Source organism: Sceloporus occidentalis, unplaced genomic scaffold, assembly GCF_023333645.1.
Source record: "Sceloporus occidentalis isolate IW3139 unplaced genomic scaffold, rSceOcc1.0.p SCAF_4, whole genome shotgun sequence".
NCBI lineage: Eukaryota > Metazoa > Chordata > Lepidosauria > Squamata > Phrynosomatidae > Sceloporus > Sceloporus occidentalis.
In genome coordinates this window covers 84,134,019-84,151,230 of record NW_028316984.1, presented here as the reverse complement: position 1 = coordinate 84,151,230, position 17,212 = coordinate 84,134,019, and the positions used below count along the sequence as shown (strand labels likewise).

Sequence of the window (17,212 nt, the reverse complement as noted above, 5' to 3'; positions counted from 1 at the left end):
TGTGTCTGTTTCTGTTTAACAGCAGTACTGTACTAGAAATCTAGATTTCACTCTTCCTCTCTGTTGCCCTCTCCCCCTTCCCCCAAATACCAATGGGAAACTGTCAGAGTGAATTATTCTTTTGGTTGCTGACTGAACTTTGGAATGGTTCCAACTGGGTGAGCAGTAGTGTTATTGAGCTAGAAGTACAATCCTCCTCTTCCCTCCCCTATCTGGCCTCCAACCAGTCACAAAAACAATAACAAAAAACAAACCAATAAAACCAGCCACCATCAATTTTATAACCTAGTTCTGTAACTCATTTAGGAAACCAGAAGTGTTCAAGTGAATAGGATGGGGTGGAGGCAAGTGAAGCGGTTAAGACTAGCTCAAGGCTATGGTGGTCCACGAACCAGTGTCAGTCCACAAGCCACTGACTGCTAGTCTGATGTATTTTCAGGAAAGAAACAATTAGAACCAATGGGATCAGGTATGGTACTGGTCCCTGGCATGCTTGGGGAAAATTTCTAATCTCCCATACAAAATAGCTTGAGATAAGGGGTTATCTCCCTTCACGGTTTTGAGCTTTATCAGCAAATTTTTTGATCTTTCTTCCCAAGGGGGACAGATATTGCTAAAGGCAGGAAATGCTAGTTGAAGATCAAAGGCATGAAGTTATAGAAGTTCAAAGTCAGCTAGTCAGCTTAGAGCATTCATTACTAAGACTCTCCAAACAGCCTTTTGCAATTCATAGTAGACAGTGATAGGCTAAACAGGTCAAGGAGAGGGATTATAGGAGTTGCATTTCAATGCCACAAGTAGCCCATCCTCTCCTGTCTTAAATAGACGGACTGTTGTCTTTATTATAAATAGGCTTTGGAGATTTCTCATGCAAACAGTTGTTTTCAGTGAAACAGTTTCATTCTCACCCAAGACCTACCAGGCCAAATCTCCCTCAACACCTTTTATGCACAGCTCCTCCCCACTCCTTTCTAGAATGTGTACTGAGCCCCTAAAACATGGAATCAAGAGCATTCAGAAGGGGAGGGATGGACCAGAAGACGAGCAAGCAAATCAGAGAAGAGAGAGAAAGGAGTGTATACCTCCAGAGACAATCCACTGACTGCTTATATAGCATATTTTATATAAAATGCTGTAGGAAATTTGTTTCCCCAAGACCAGAAGGTACACTCACTCTTTCCCCTCCCACTGCATTCTGTAAACGACCTTCATTCAAACAGATGCAGCAGCTTTGGTAGATGCAAAAATTGTGAAACACTGGAAAACAGGAAATTATATGACTTTAAAAGTTGTTGTGAGAACGAAAAAAGAGAAATAGTAGAGGAGGGCTGTGTGTGAACATACTTCTGTACTCTGGCACCAACAGTTTTTAAAACAAAAAGTAATGATGGAGCCAGATGGTATTTCAATCCTGCTGATTTAACCAGCAATGATTAAAGGTGGGTGACAGCAGTAGTGTATTTTCTTTCTGCTTTTGATATCTCAACTGGAAAGTTTTGGGAATACAGGAGGCAACTTTGACAGCAGGGGGTTAATTTTTCTCATCCACTTCAGAGTTTTCCTTACACTGGACATTAAAGGGACCTTTTAAAGCTGCATTTTCCTCATTTGCCCTGCATCACAATACCAGCAACTTACAAATAGAACTCAGAACTTGCTGTAAGAGGAATAGGAAGCAGATTCTAAGGTAGTGGAGTTGTTAGGGATGAAAAGAACTGTGTAAAAAAATCCCAATCAATTGGAAGATTGGAAAGGGGGTTATATTTCAGAGCAAGGAAATGGCAAAACCACCCCTTGAGCATTCCTTGCCTAAGAAAAGCCTATCAAATCCATGGTCTTGCAGTAAGTCGACAAGCAACTTGAAGGCACACACATACACATACGATCAACTTTGCCTTGAATAAATTCTTCACTGGTAGGTATTTCACAGTACATTGCCATTTTAGAACAGGGGGAGGCTAGTCAGTGGGTCAATCCACAAAAGGTCGTGGAATTTGGCCATCAAGACAGCAGGAGGGAGAACCCTGGATTTGCCTTTCCAAAGATGTCTTGTTTTGCAGGTTGTCTCTTCTAGCGGAACCACGGCTAACCCCACTTAACATCCCAGATCAGACAGCTTCTGGTGCCTTTAGGATATTTAGCCCCCCTACACAGCCATCCTAGAGTTGCCATAAGTAAAAAATGCCTTGAATACACACAATAACTATAGCAAAGTATTTCTGCAAGCTTCCATGAGTGCATGTTTTCTTGAAAAAAAGTTGCACATTCCTCAAGCACCTTGTGTAAAGTGCCACTCTCCTGTCTTGACAAATTTAGTCTCATTTTTAAAATAAGTTACACCTCCTGCTTCTAAGATTACTAGTGTCCCCACAAGTGCTTGCCATCATGTGAAAAACAAGGCGTTTGCTCCCCAAGTGGGAAAGAGCTTGGTTTTGCTGTCATGCATCTGAAATTCTGTGGAGGACAACACTTAATTAGATGAGGTGCATGAGTCTGCATGCTGTCTGTTGCACAACCTCTTTTTCAGAACTCCAGTTCACCTGAGAAAGTGCAATTCCACACAAAGCAAATTCAGCCTGGCAAGAAAATTAAAATATGAGAGATATTGAATAGTATCAAGCAAATCCCATATTTAGCAGAATTCTCAAATGAAGACATACTTAACAAGATGTGGAGAAGGCACATCCATTTTAACAAATACACACTTTAAAACTTTATTTATATAAAAATCATTTCATTTTAAAAGCATTACAGAGTGAGCGCAGGACTCAAAGAACAGCAGGATGTTCCCCTCCCCCGGGGTGCAAAGGAAAAGCCAAAAAAAAAAAAAAAAAAAAGTCAGTGAGTTATTAGTTCTTCCTACAGCTTTGAATTGGTCAGTGGGGAAGGGTATTTTTTGGTAGTCTGGAATTTTAAAAAGAAAATAGTGTTTTACATTAGAAAAGGTTGAGTGACTCTGCCCTTAGAAGGCTGATATACATGTTTAATCCCTCCCACGTCCTCAAATGGGGTGAGAAAACACCTGGGATTGGAGCATGTCAGAGGTACCAAGAATCTTCTACCTTATTGTGCCTTCCCTCTTACTGTTTGTGTGGCGCACATTCCAGGAGCCAAGGGCAGCAGAGCTCCCTCCAGTTAACTAGGCTGAAACAGTTTGGAAGGAGGGATGAGGTAAAAGGCTGCAATCCTCTTCAGTACAGAAAAAGACGGAATCACCAATATGGTGCCCAGAGCTTGCCACTATTGTCTCCTTTACTGCTGCTTTGTTGATTAGGATAAAGATCTGTCAGCAGAGCCTAAATTCCTTTCATTCCCTGAAGAGGTGAGCCATTAAGGTGCACATCGTGATTCTTACCCCATCCTACTTTCACCTCCCCCTCTGCAGCCCACAAGCCTTAAGTAGTTGACAGATTAGTTCCTGGTCTTCCCACACTTGGCTCCCAATATGTACTACTCAAGTCCTTCTGTCAAACATGGGGGCAACAGAATTCTGGCTCTGATGTAGGGAATAGGGAGAGAGCAGGAGCATCATAGGCTCTGTGCCAAAATCCCTCTCTCCAGTCCAGGCAACTATTAACCTTCTTCACTTGAATTAGAAAAGCACCAAGCTATTTCACAGTGGCAAAGAAAGGCACGTGTAAATAGTGACAGATAACGGTTTCATTCCCCTGCCTGCATGGGAGGATCTAGGCAATATTTACAAATGGCCTTCTCTCCTCAACAACCTTTTGCATCACCAAGCCTTCCCCATTTCATCAGCCCCACCACCACCACCACCACCCCATCCTCTGCCTCTGCACTTTGCAGCCTGCCTAGGCACCCACCACAGAAGTCAAAATTGTCCATCAGCAACCCAAAACCTGACACCTTTGTGTTGTCCCCCCACAGTGGAGAGCTAAAATTGCCAGTTAAGAAATCTGAACACTCTTGTCCCTTTCCACCAACTTTCACATACTCCCATCCTCTTCTCTCTCCCCACACCCCTGCACTCTAAGCTCCTCTGCTCCCACAAATAAATAGCTCCTTCAACTTGGAGTTAACCCATCTAGAAGCAATAAAGAAATGGGAGAATACAGATGCAAACCCACACATTCCTCGTCAGCCTATGAGGATACAGAGGGCTATCACCTCAAAGAGGCACACTTGGCCTAGATGCAGTCACTCAAACTCCTTTGTCAATATTTCCCACCCTTCTCCCTCACAACCACCACCATCATCCCCACCCCACCCCACCAGGAATGTTCCAGTATTCCCAGCATCCTTTGTTGAAAAAAATGAATCACACACAAAAATATATTCTATAGGCTAAGAGAAAAAGGAGATGAGTTCTCTTTCTCCCTTCTCTATGAAGAAAGCTGACATCTCATTAAGGAAAAAAACCTAGTTCCAGTATGGTTGAGTTTAGCTGAGATCCATTTGCACCAATGGCTTCAACCACTGTTGTGGACGCAGCAGAAGCTTCTACTTTTTCAAGTGTCTGCCTTAGTTGCTCAAGAGAAATCCATCAGGAGAAATATTTGGTCTTCAGGAATGCTGTTGGTTTTGCTTTATTTTTTTAAAAAAGAAGAGAGACAAAAAGTGTCCAGAGGATTGGATGCGCAGCCATCTAAGGGAGGTGTGAGGCGCTGCGGGCATAAGGCGCCAGTCATTTTGGCTGGGTGGCTGGACTTGGTGCCAAGAGATTAAAAAAAAGTCAATCCATTTCACCACAAAGAGTTATACGTAGTATGTTATAAACCCAAAACAGAGAAGGCAGCCAGTGGCAACACTAAATCTTCTGCTGTAGAGAGAGAAACAAAAAGGCTAAGGTTAGTATTAGACTCAGTACAATTCCCACAAGCAACAGGTTTACATAGGGCAAGCAGAACACAGATACAGAATCATCAAGCAGCCAGACATGCATGTTATCTTGAAGCTATAAATCTCTAGAAGCAGATTGGTTAAGCAAGAAATCAAATCTGACCCGATGATATTTCTGATTGGAGGAACAGGTCTGATTTCTTCTCTCCCCTACCCGTGTGGCCCCATCCACCCACAACCCATGCTTAAATGTAGAAGCCATAGAGCCCTGTCAGAAAGCAAAGACATACCATAGGAGGATAAAGCAACTGGTCATGCTCCTCAAGAGATTCTTGCCCTTCCTCCTGCTGCAGACATAGGTATTGTTAGTAAGGGTGACATCTGATATAGGAGAGGGGGAGAGGGGGACAAGAAGTCTAAAGGGAAAGTCATCAGAGAAATAAGGCAGAAAAAGTCAAAAAGGTTAAGATTAGCTACTGGGTCTTCCACCAGGGTGGGGAAAGGATGATATGCACCAGCATTTGTCCCTCTGCATCCTCTAATTCTAGAAATCCTTAGCCTTTCAACCTTGGACAGTGGGCTTTCCCTTCACAAAGAGCAGCTACTTAAGAATTAAATTTCCTTCTTCACTGCTTCTTGCTACTTCATTCTGTAGGGTAAGATCTCAAAGGCCTCAATCAATGAGAACCCCAGCTATTTACCATCAGTGGTGCTCCCTTCATAGATTCCATGTCTTCTCCAGATCGTTCCAATGTCCTATTGTGGTCCCGTTCATTCAGTGTAGAGTAGTTGTCTAAAATCAAGGAGTATTTAATATGAAAAAATTTAATATAGATGATAGCTAAACAAAGTAGTGGGGAAACCATCTTCCTGCACAGCAGAGTTGGTCACTCCACACATCTCCAAAGGTTCTGGGCTGCAACCAGAGCTTGGAAATATTAGTGTTGCCATTAACATCAAATTGTCACGGAAAACTGACTTATTAACATGTATTATTAAGGGAAATTGATAATATTAATTCATCAGTTGATTTATTAAATTGTTAAGAAATCATTTAAATTATTAAAAATGGTTACAGCCATCCCAAAATTAACTCCAAAATGTTAACTAAAGTAAAACATCAGTTCTTGCACCTTAAGTTAGAATGACTGGTTGTTTTTGTTTTGTTTTGTTTGTTTGTTTAAATTGTCGCTGCAAATGATGATATAGTAACATGATTTATAGTAAAAAATTGCTACTAGTAGCATTTTGATCAGAAGTGGGGAAGTGTGGGTCATGAGTTGAACATGGGCCTAAATGTCCATTTTTGAGCCCCAAAGTTCTCCTGTTGATACCAGATTCCTCCATTTTAATAAAAAAGTGCCAATTTGCAGCCAATTTGTCACCTGAAAACCACCCAAAATGGTCCCAAACTAGCTTCAAATGCAACAATTTTGGTCACACTCAAACCCCACAAGTTCTCCTTCCTCAGAACAAATATTAGCCAAAATGTCAGCCAGAGGTGGCAGACATCACTTCTAGTATGCCCAAACACAATGGTGTGGCCTTGAGCAGGCTGCAGCGGCTAAAATAGCCACCACACCTCCCTGGATAGTTGACCATCCATGACTGTAGGCAAATGGAAGACTGCAATAGCTTCAAAAGCTGAAGTGTCTCCCCACATGTTAACAGCAAGAGCACTGGTATATTTATGCAATTCAATGCAAAAATCCGGCCTATGATGTTGCTCAGTAAAGTCAGTACTTGCATGATAAGCAGTGCTGGCCATGATCCAGCACAGCACCTATAACAGTCAGAAGACAGATGGACTGGAGGTGTATTGCTAGATATGCAGGGATAGGTAACTCAAGAGCCTTGTGTGTTATAGTGGCTTGTGTGTTCAGTTAGGATTCTGGGTAACTAGGGATCAAATCTCCTCTTGGACATGGAAACCCTCTGGGTGACCCTGGAGAAGTCATGCTCTCTCAGCCTCAGAGAAAGGCAATGGCAAACACCCCTCTGAAAAAATCTTATCATGAAAACCCTGTAACAGGCTCACCTTAAGGTTACCATAAGTCAGAAACAATCTGATGGAACACAGTAGCAGCAGCAGTAACTGTGGTCCATCAGGTTCTTCTTGAACTGCAACTTCCATACTCCCTCACCAATGGCTTTGGTGGTTAGGGCTGATGGTAATTATACAGGCAAAAAATATCTGAAGCATCTCACTTGTCCAACCCTAATTTAGGTAGGTGACAGAAAAGGCATTGTAGATAGTCTCAGCACCATTTTGGAACTGTGCAGAAGGGGTCATCTGCTGGACTGGTGGGATCTATTCACTAAAACCTCTCCTGAAGATGTCAACATGCCAAAACATTATCTTGTGTTTTCAGCCAGTGATGTTCCCATACCTGATCCCATGTTGCCCATCTGGATCTCCTCTCGTGAGGATTTCTTGTCTAGAAAGAACAGTTAGAAACAAAAAAAAATAATAATAATAACACCTAATCAAAATCGTTTACATTTGACTATATAAATAACTGTTCTGTCAAGAGTAGTTCACTAGATAACAGGCTCTGCAGAAGATTATCATGTGGAGGATGACTGTAGCCAACTTCAACTTTCTTTGATGAGAGAGCAATTTTCTTGCTCTGACAACCACTCTTTCAGAATACAGTTTCAGGGTTTCAATTTCTTCTCAGTCACAGAAAACACACCAGGTGACCTTGGACAAGTCACACTCTCTCAGCCTCTGAGGAAGGCAAAGGCAGACTTCGTTTGAACAAATCTTGCCAAGAAAACCCCATGATAGCTTTTTGCCTTAGGGTCGCCATAAATCAGAAATGACTTGAAGGTATGTAACATGACTTTCTGTAGTGTTTGTAACACTGAATAACTCCACTTCTATTTCAATTTATATCTTGCCCCTTGATGGAGAGCCTGTCAATGCAACTCGCAATGACTAGACAGTGCATGTTTTAATCACACATTAACTTTACAGGTAAAACCGTTCTTAAGAAAACTTTAATATTGCTAAAAACTATAATGTTGCTAAGAACACCCCCAAAAGGCACTCCTAAAAAGTAAATACATTTGTCAGGCTCTCAAATACCATAAAAGGCAGTTTGGGAATATATAACTACTGCACTAATACATGGCAGATTGCTTTCTCTTAGAGAGACGTCCAGCACACAGAAAACTTAGATGCCAGGTCAAAATGACTTCAGATTGCTGTGTGCAACATCTGGCATCTCCTCTTCTCTCCAGGTGTGCCCCACCCAAGAGTATCAAAATATGTAATCTGTAGATGTACTAAAATGATGGGTTCTGAGGAAGTCTGAAATAGAAAAGCACCCCACTGCTAAGTATTCTTAAATATGTAGTTCTAATCACTGGGTTTGATAGCATAGAGAATATACAAATGCTAAAAGAGATTAAAATAGGGCTGGCAAGGACTCACATCTGATATCTCTGAAAACTGCTTTCAGTCAGTACGGCATGCGCTTATGCATACGGCAAGCCCCATAGGACAAAATGGCGGGTGCACCGCCATAAGAATAAATGGAATTTCACTTTATGCGTTTTCTCCATATGCAGGATAGGTGGGAGGTGGAATGGATCCCCTGCTCATCAGCCCACTGTACTCAAAAATGGCCCCATCTGGTCCACCTCCATGTGAGGCAGCTTTCCTTGTTCCTCCATCACACTGAGTCATTTGATAATACATGACTGAAGGCTTCTCTCTCTCTCTGAATTTAGGGAGTCAAACTGATGTAATTGCCATTCCTGTACTTACCTCCTTTTTGGTTCTTATCAATGAGAGGCAAGGTGCTGTCATCAAAGGAATTGCCACCCTGGCTTCTAGAGGTGTTATTCAGGTTCACCTGAAATGGAGGAATTTTTTCAGTAGGTTTAAGAGCTCAAGATACAAGGCTCATATGGCTAGGTACTTTCTCAGTACATGGCAGCATGTGTTGCCATTTATACAGCTCCTAGAAGGTACAAATTAGACTTTTAACTCACGGCTTGGATCTACAGTGGGTTTTTTGTTTGTGTTTTGTATTATTCTGAGCCGGTGTAGTGTAGGGGTCAGAGCAAAGGTTAGCAATTTTTTTGCCGGGTGGTGGTGGTGGTGTCTATGCCTTTCCCCAGACATTGGCAGGCTGCACTTGCACATTTTTCAAAAAAGGAGACTCACTTCCATTTTTTTGAAAAAGGCTACCGCAGGCTTAAAACAGGCTGGCAAGGATGGGGAAATGGGAAGAGCTGTTTTGTATTGCCTTTAAAAGGCTGATTACACTCACTAGAGGCAAGACCGGCCAATTTTGTATCAATTTTTTCCTAGGATGGGAAGTACCAGAGAGGCTAAAGGGGTGCACTGTGGCTTAATGCAGCCTGCTGGCCACACTTTGCCCACCCCTGGACAAGGATTAGGGAAACAGATGTGCAAATCTTTCCTCAGCCATGATCCTCCAGCCGTGGCAAACTAGGCAAGTCTCTACTGATCTTGTAGCCTCACCTACTTCAAAGGGTTGTTAGAAGAAAAAAGGGAAGTGTTACATATCTTGCCTCAAGAAATGTCAAAATATACAGTTGGCCCTCTTTATACACGGATTCTTTATACATGGATTCAAGCATTAATGGCTTGAAAATATTCAAAAAAGTATTAATTTCAAGTATCAAACTTTGATTTTTCCATTTTATATAAGGGACACCATTTTGCTATGCCATTCTATTTAATGGGACTTGAGCATACACTGATTTTGTTATCCATGGGGACTCCAGCGGATAACAAGGGTCCACTGTAAATGTAATACATAAAAGATTGGAGCTCTGCTGTGTTTTCAAGCATTTCATAGGGCTGGGTGCAGTGAGAAGTCAGGACTGACATGATCCTCTAGTTCTACTAAACAGCCACTGAGAATAATTTTCAACTTGACTTGGCCTAGTTTCTATGTATGTGCTTTTTTTTTTTTTTTACAAAAGGAAAAAGAAAAGAATAATAGTGCTTTACGTAATAGTGACTTACAGGAACATCCAATCACAGATCTGACAGTATAATGTGTAGAAAGGTCATCAAGCCCATCTCTGACTCATATTTTACTCCAAACTATTTCTGTTCACCTCCAGACCCTCCCATTCCCTCCTGCCCAATACCTGGAAGTCAGACTTCTTCCATCCTTCTTTTTCCAGTGGCTTCCGCAACTCTTTATAACCCCAGATGGTTTGCAATACAAGAGCAGCTGCTCTGACCTCTCTCTCTGAACGGTTCCTAGAAGATTAGAGAAACACAACTGTATGACAGAAGAACTAATCCCGCCTTCTCAGTGGGCAGATTTTATCCTCCAGCTATTTAAGAGCAAAGCACCCAGTTGTGTAACCAACCTTAAGTATGCATGATTTTACTGCATTGCTTTTATATGTAATACTAATGTATTATTATTAAAGCATTATTTTTAACCATAGTGTTTTAATGTTGTTGCTGGTGGTTTTTTTTGTTTGTTTGTTTCATGCTGGTCTTTGACCATAATAAAGTATATTCTAATCCCACCTGGCCCACAAGCACTTGATGAGGGAGACTCTGTGGAAGAAAATGGGGGAAGGCACAATCTACCCAGTTCTCTGACTTGGGGGTTGTACATACCCAGATTTGTTGATCAGCACCAGTTTCTCAATGCCTTGTGTCTCCCGCAGTTTCTTTGCCGCTTCCAAGTTGTCCACAATAACTTCATTGATGGTATTTAGCACAGAGACCACGGTGTCTTCAGAGAGGTTCTTAGCTGGTGTCTGCTGTCCCCCTGGCAAATTATTCACTAAACTGGGGATGGCATGTTTACCTACAAGTGTAGATCAGATCTCCAATTAGTTTAGAATGGACATTATGAACAGAGGTGGGCAGAAGACAGAAGGGCAAGGGAACTCTGTATCTTGCAGACCTTTGCTTGAGAGCTTCAAATACCAATAGAGAAAGCTCTTGCCAAAAATAGTCATTTTAGACAGGGGCCAAAAATGCTATTATCTAAAACGTAGAAGACTGCAAGTACCACAGAGGAGGTTTACTGACAGGTTCAGAGGTATTCATTTCAAAGCTCAGTTTTGGACTGAGAATCCTGCAGCCTTCCAGTTACTATTAGACTTCAAATCCCAGCAGCCTTATCTAGCGGCTAATGTTAAGGAATCCTGGGAACTGCAGTCTAACATATGGAAGATCAAAGAATGTCTATTCCAGAGCTACACTGATTTGCTTGTCTGCCTGCCTGCCTACCCACCCATCTAATTTATATGCCAACTTTTCATGACACAAGACCTAAGGCAGCTTACAAAGGCTAAAAACAATATTTGCTTTGAAAAAACAAATTGAGAATAAAAAATTAAAACACAATTAAACAAACATCACATCAAAATACAATTACATTTTGCACTGTGCAAGAGGTATAAAAAATTGCCTCCAAAATATGTGCATTATGGTAAGCATTTCCAGCACATCTGTTTCCCCTACCCTGATCCTCCAGAGGGTCTAATTTTTTTCTTGGGTGTTTGTGATGCATTTCTACCATGTTTTAGGCCCACCCTTGGCCAACTTAGGCCCCAAAGAGACCTTTTTCTAAATCACAGTGACTTTTACTTGCATCTTGTTGTTTAAAAATGGCTTCCTTTTTGGCTTAAAACATCCAGGAAAGTGCCATAAAATGGTAAACATGCCCCTTTGTCCCCTTGAGGGCATCTGGGAGCAAAAAAGGTGACTTTTATTTTTGTAGGAGCAGGTCGGGGAGATGAGACCCCCCCAAATTCTCAGGGGGGGCACTAATGCAGCCCTCAGTCCTTGCACAGTTACCCACCCCTGTTTTAAAGCTTCCCAGGAAGCAAAGGGGCAGTTTTATTAACATAAAGAAGTCACCTTTTTGCCCTATACTGCACAGAATTCCTTCAGCTAGTATAACTAGCAGTCATGCTGATGGGGGACTTCTGGAAGTTGTCAAAATGTAGCTTTCCAAGTTCTGCTTTAAATGACACATTACTTGCTCTCAAAAACTTAACACCTTGTCCTTTTTCTGCTCTCACCTATCAGCTCTTTGTTACGGGAATCCACCGCCAGGTTGCGCAGAGCTCCAGACGCCGCTTTCACCACACGCTCTCCATCATGTGTTAGAAGGTCAGCAATAGAAGAGAGGCCTTTCTCCTGGCGCAATGCAGAACGAATGTACCGCCCATACTGTTAAGGAGACAGCACAGCTTGAAAGGAGAGCTATGGAATACGTGACAAGGGTTTGCCTCCATATACAGAACTGCACTTTTTGCTCATAATGCCAAAACAAAATGCCTGGTTTCACCCACAATCTCCCTAACAGGGTGGGGATTTATTTTCCATACAAATCCCCACAACCAAAGCCCCCAATCAATTCAGTACTGAGCAAATATACATTTTCCCTGAAAGTAGCTGGCTATTTTTACAGTTAAACACAGAACTGGTTGCATGCCTTTCTACCACAATGTTGACTTCGCTATTCCATTCCGGAAATTCCACACTGCCCCAAGGCTCTGGAGCAGAGACAGAAGAAATCTTTGGTCTCCATCTGAAATCTTATCCAAAGAAGATTAGGACACAAGGCTCCTGCAGCCACAGAAGTAGTGTTGGTTTGTTTCTAATTTTTCTGTGGCTGCTGATTTCAAAATTCAATGTGCCAACCACAAAAACAATCAGAACCTGCATTCTGATTGCTAGGACTATGCAAGTAAGTGGGACAGAGGGGTGATGGAAGAAGGCAAGCAGAGCTGCTTAATTATTCCCTTCTCTATCTGCCCCACATTCCATCTTCTGTGAAATGTGTTCCAGGCTCTAGCTGGAAGTCAGTATTTGTGCACTCTTTCCCTCCTCAAGGAGCCTCTGCTAAATCTACAGAGCGGAATGGGAGGTAAGACCCAAATCTAGGAAAATTCTCCATCATTCCTCTATTAGAAACTCTGGGCAGCTGTAAATAATCCCATCCAGACAGTCTTCTGAAGTTAGAAAGTGAAGGTTGGAAGGATAATAAGGGCAAAATGTATGTATGTATATGGAGAGCAAGAGGGGGGAAACTGGGGCAGGATGGGATGGAGTAAGAGAGGACCACTGGATGGCTGAGCACACAGAAAAAGAAATTAAGGACGAGACCTACACATAATTCTCTCTCTTGCATGGAGAAATTATGTAGCAGGAATCTTCTCCCCAAAACTTCAACCAAAGGCCAAGAACATATTAAGCAGTTTATTATTTTGTGAAATCAAAGGCTTTCATGGCTGGCATCCATAGTTTTTTGTGGGTTTTTCGGGCTATGTGGCCATGTTCTAGAAGAGTTTATTCCTGACGTTCCACCAGCATCTGTGGCTGGCATCTTCAGAGAATGGTTTTATTCTGTCCAACTTTGTTCCTAACTATATTATTAACCGCCTTGAGCTTCTTCTTTTTTTTCTTAACTGAGGGTGCAAGAAAAAAAATTACAGAACTAATGGGCAGGCCATTATCCTCTTGCAGTTCCCAGTAAACATCTGGGAATTGCTTCTTTTGAGTGAACAACAAGTGATGGGCAAATTAAAGTGAGTCCTCACACATTCATCACACAAGCAATTGAAGAGGGTGCATGTAGAAGTCTCCCCACTGGCAGAATTTTCACTGGACCTGCCAAGGCAACCAGCAGGAGCCCGAACAGGAAAAAAACACCTCAGGAGTTGTTGGGTTTTTTTTTTTGGGGGGGGGGGATTCTAACTGCACCTCAAACCAGCAGATCCCTCCCTCTTTGTAGCAGTATAAATGTTGGATGGCAGGTGTGTCCAAATGGACACAGAGAAATGGGCAATAGGGGCAACCTACCCCTGGTGCCAAGGAATCTTCTTCTGCTTTGCCCATTGTCTGACACCCAAGCCTTTCATGGCATTTCCATTTTTTAAAGAAACACACATGCTCCAGTTTCCAGTCATTGCCTCTCTCCTTTTTTCCCCCACCCTTTCTTTTTGTGCTCACTCACCATCCAACGGCCAGCACAGAGATTCTGGATGGCTCCTGCTGAGGCTTCTAAAATAGCTTGGGCTTTGCTCTCCTTCAACAGTGAAATGTATATACGGACAATTTCTGGCTGGAAGAGGAGTTCATAACCTACAAAAAGATGCATAATAATAATAATAATAATAATGCTTTATCTGTATACCGCTTTTCCGGTGATCAAAGCGGTTTACATCAAAACACAGTTACATACAATTTACAAAATATAAAATCTTCATGTATCAATAGCATAATAAAAATACAACCATAAAATCTAACAGTCCGTAAAGTGAACTTCTATCAGGAATGATATCTATAAGGAGTCACACGGGTATGCTAGCCTAAATAAAAGTGTCTTCAAAGCCTTCTTAAAGGCATCCAAGGTAGGGCAGACCTGGATTTCATCAGGGAGATTGTTCCAGAGAGTCGGTGTTGTTGTCGCAAATGATCTTTTGTGAGTTGTTGTCAATCTCACTCTCGGGCACTCTAAGAGATGTTTCCCTGTTGTTCTGAGAGTGCGGGGTGGATTGTGTGGGAGGAGGCGCTCCTTCAAGTAGCTCGGGCCCAAGCCATATAGGGCTTTATAGGTAATAACCAACACTTTGTATTGAACCCGGAAGCTAATGGGCAGTCAGTGAAGAGATTTTAATACTGGTGTTATGTGGTCTGCCCTAGATGTTCCAGCGACCAACCTGGCTGCAGCATTTTGGACTAACTGAAGCTTCCGAACTTGGTACAAAGGTAGCCCCATGTAGAGCGCATTACAAGGCTACATTATAGATCAGAGGGAGAAAATCATTATATAGTACAGCAGGTGTTTTTGGACTGTAACTCCCAATATTCCTCAGCACTGGAAATAGTGGCTAAGGCTCTAGGACTTGTAGTCCAGCAACAAATGGATGGCCATAGGATTCCGACCCATCACATATGAACCTCATCATGTTTGTTGGCCCTTTCCCCTTCCCATTCAAGATAAAAGGCAACAAACAGAAGCAGAAAGTTGTGAATCTGGAATGCCCTTCGCAGAAAGGCCTGCCTGGTTAACAAAGCTTATTTGTTCAATGCCAAGACAAGACATTCTTACTGTCATAGTCCTCTAGATCATTAAAAAACATCCCATGCACTTTAATGGCCTGAATCCTATTGTTAGACCCAACTAGAGTGGGTCCATTATATGAATGGAGCTGACACAAAGGAACATCTATCAAGTTACCACTCAGTCAACAGGTCTACTCTAGTTAGGACTAGCTAGTTAACATTAGGACTTAGTACAATGTGTTATCTATGTAGTATGAATTGTTTTGGTAAACAACTACAGAAGTCTTGTCACAATGCCACAGAAATATTTTAAAGTTCTAAATCCAGCTGCTCATCAGGAATAGTCATCCAGTATCAATACAATACATGGAAGAATATTTTCATTTTTAGATTTGGCAGTTTGCCAGTGATTTGCATCCAATCTTCCATTCTACCCTGCAGCTTCTCTTCCACTACACAAGCGACATGCTGCTTTTCTTCTTCTTCTCCTCTTCCTCTTCCTCCCTTCTTTAAAGCTCATGCACAGTGGTCACTTGAGGCCAGGTGACTGAGGCTACAGAACCAAGCTGCTCTTTTTTCCTCACACACCTGCACACCACACCTTTGTTAGACTTGGAATCATTTTTAAGGGTGGAAAACAAAAACAAAACAAAAAAATACGCCTCTTCACCCAATCCCAAATAAAACATGCTTCGACAAAGCAGTTCTGTTTCTGAAGGCTGAACGTAGGGAACTATATGCAACAAGGCACACAAGAAGTCATGCAGTTGAAGAACATGTTAACCCTTCTGCTTCCAAAAGGCAGTGTGGCAGGAAGAAGGGAAGAGGTACCTATTAAAAACATTAGGAGTTGCCTCTCATGCCACATGGTACTACTTGTCCACCAAGCCTAGAAGTGTCTATTCTGGCAATGGCTCTGTATAGTCTCTGATAGAGGAATTTCTCTTCCTCTGTTTGAAGAACACACTCAAATGTTGGGATTTTCAAATTACAGCTCCTAGAATTTTCCAGCCACATGTTCACTGCCTGTGGCACTCTGGAACATGAGACACCGAATCTCTTACATAAATATTGTATTACATGTTGAGTACCTCCTATCCGAATGCTTGAGACCAGAAGTGTTTTGTATTTTGGATTTTTTCAGGGGACCTATATTTGTATATACATAATAAACAATGCACAACACAAGTAGTGATGTGTTCCAGACCCCCTGAGGAAAACAAATTCCTCAGATGCTCAAGCCAGCATTGTCCCCAATGTCAATGCACACACACGGCTGCACCACCATTAGGGACAGCCCCCGTTGTCCTGTGATGGCATGTGCACACAGCCACACTGTCACTGAGGACAACGGAACTTAATGGCGGTTCAGATCTACGGATGGCAAATCCGCAGATAGCAAGGGCCGACTGTACTATATTTGGGAAGCTGCAGAGATGTGAGGTTGAAAAGCGACACAAGAGATATGTAGCTAGAGGATCTGTGAAATGGTGGCAACCCAAGCATAGTTCTTAGTATGAATCCATGCCTACCCCCATTTAACAGATTCTCCCACCTCTCTCCAGTCTCATGTCTTGTTCACTACATGTGTTGTATATGAGACATGAGGCTTAAGAGAGACTGAGGAGCTGAGAGACTAATGAACAGGAGTGTCACAACCACCACTTCAAAGGCAGAAGCAGATGGTAAAAAGTTTCGTGTTTTAGAGGTTTGGGGGTTTTAGATTAGGAATACTCAATCAGTAGTTTTCTTTTTTTAATAAGCAGGAATACAGATGAAGCCTGCTGCATCCATGCTGGAGGAAGTGCTTTTAAATCCTAAATTCCTTTGCATGGGGAGGGGGTAGCCCTCCCATGGAGATTCTCTTTCTTTTTTAGCTTATGATCTTTAAAGCCCTATACAGGTCGGGCACAGATTATCTGAAGGAACATATTGTCCCATATGCCTCCCATGCTTTGAGATTTTCTGAGGAGCTCTCATAACATTTTTGTATAAGAATTAGGAACAATACCTTTTGCAGGGGTTGTTCTTTTGGGGAAGTCCATGATATCAGTAGAAGGATCCTCTGTTGGTTTTTTACCTTGAAACAAATAAGCAATATTGGGAGTGAGAGAGGTGAAGGAAAGGAATTCCAAAAAGATCCAAGCTGCCCAAAGGGAATCACCGGGGAATTTGGTATAGACTCCCTCAAAATATATGAGTGAGAAAGCGGAAGTAGGGGGCATAGGCCTTTCCTTTAAATAGAAACACCAGACATGAACTAAGGGTTTTATATGTGTAAAGCATGTGATGGTCTGATACTGTATGGTCACCTCTCCAATTGAACTTAGGCTCCCAAGGCCAGAGAAGCTCTTGAGTTATCAGCCTTTCAGCACTATC

General features: G+C 42.2%; 1 protein-coding gene across 9 annotated transcripts in view; it reads right to left on the bottom strand.

Moving 5' to 3' along the window:
- Window positions 1-2,700: 2,700 nt before the first annotated feature.
- CTNND1 (catenin delta 1) overlaps window positions 2,701-17,212 on the bottom strand; it is an 88,278-nt gene continuing 73,766 nt past the window's right edge. For 8 of the 9 annotated variants that reach the window (XM_089520632.1, XM_089520631.1, XM_089520634.1 and 5 more), the window contains 10 exons: window positions 16,845-16,913; window positions 13,782-13,909; window positions 11,842-11,992; window positions 10,424-10,616; window positions 9,937-10,051; window positions 8,576-8,663; window positions 7,191-7,238; window positions 5,502-5,593; window positions 5,091-5,147; window positions 2,701-4,780 (listed from right to left, as the gene is read on the bottom strand). In XM_089520632.1, coding sequence (XP_089376758.1) covers window positions 4,769-4,780; window positions 5,091-5,147; window positions 5,502-5,593; window positions 7,191-7,238; window positions 8,576-8,663; window positions 9,937-10,051; window positions 10,424-10,616; window positions 11,842-11,992; window positions 13,782-13,909; window positions 16,845-16,913 — 953 coding nt within the window. In that variant the 3' untranslated portion in view covers window positions 2,701-4,768. The remainder of the gene's footprint in view (window positions 4,781-5,090; window positions 5,148-5,501; window positions 5,594-7,190; window positions 7,239-8,575; window positions 8,664-9,936; window positions 10,052-10,423; window positions 10,617-11,841; window positions 11,993-13,781; window positions 13,910-16,844; window positions 16,914-17,212) is intronic. The other variant, XM_089520635.1, reaches the window with a different exon arrangement.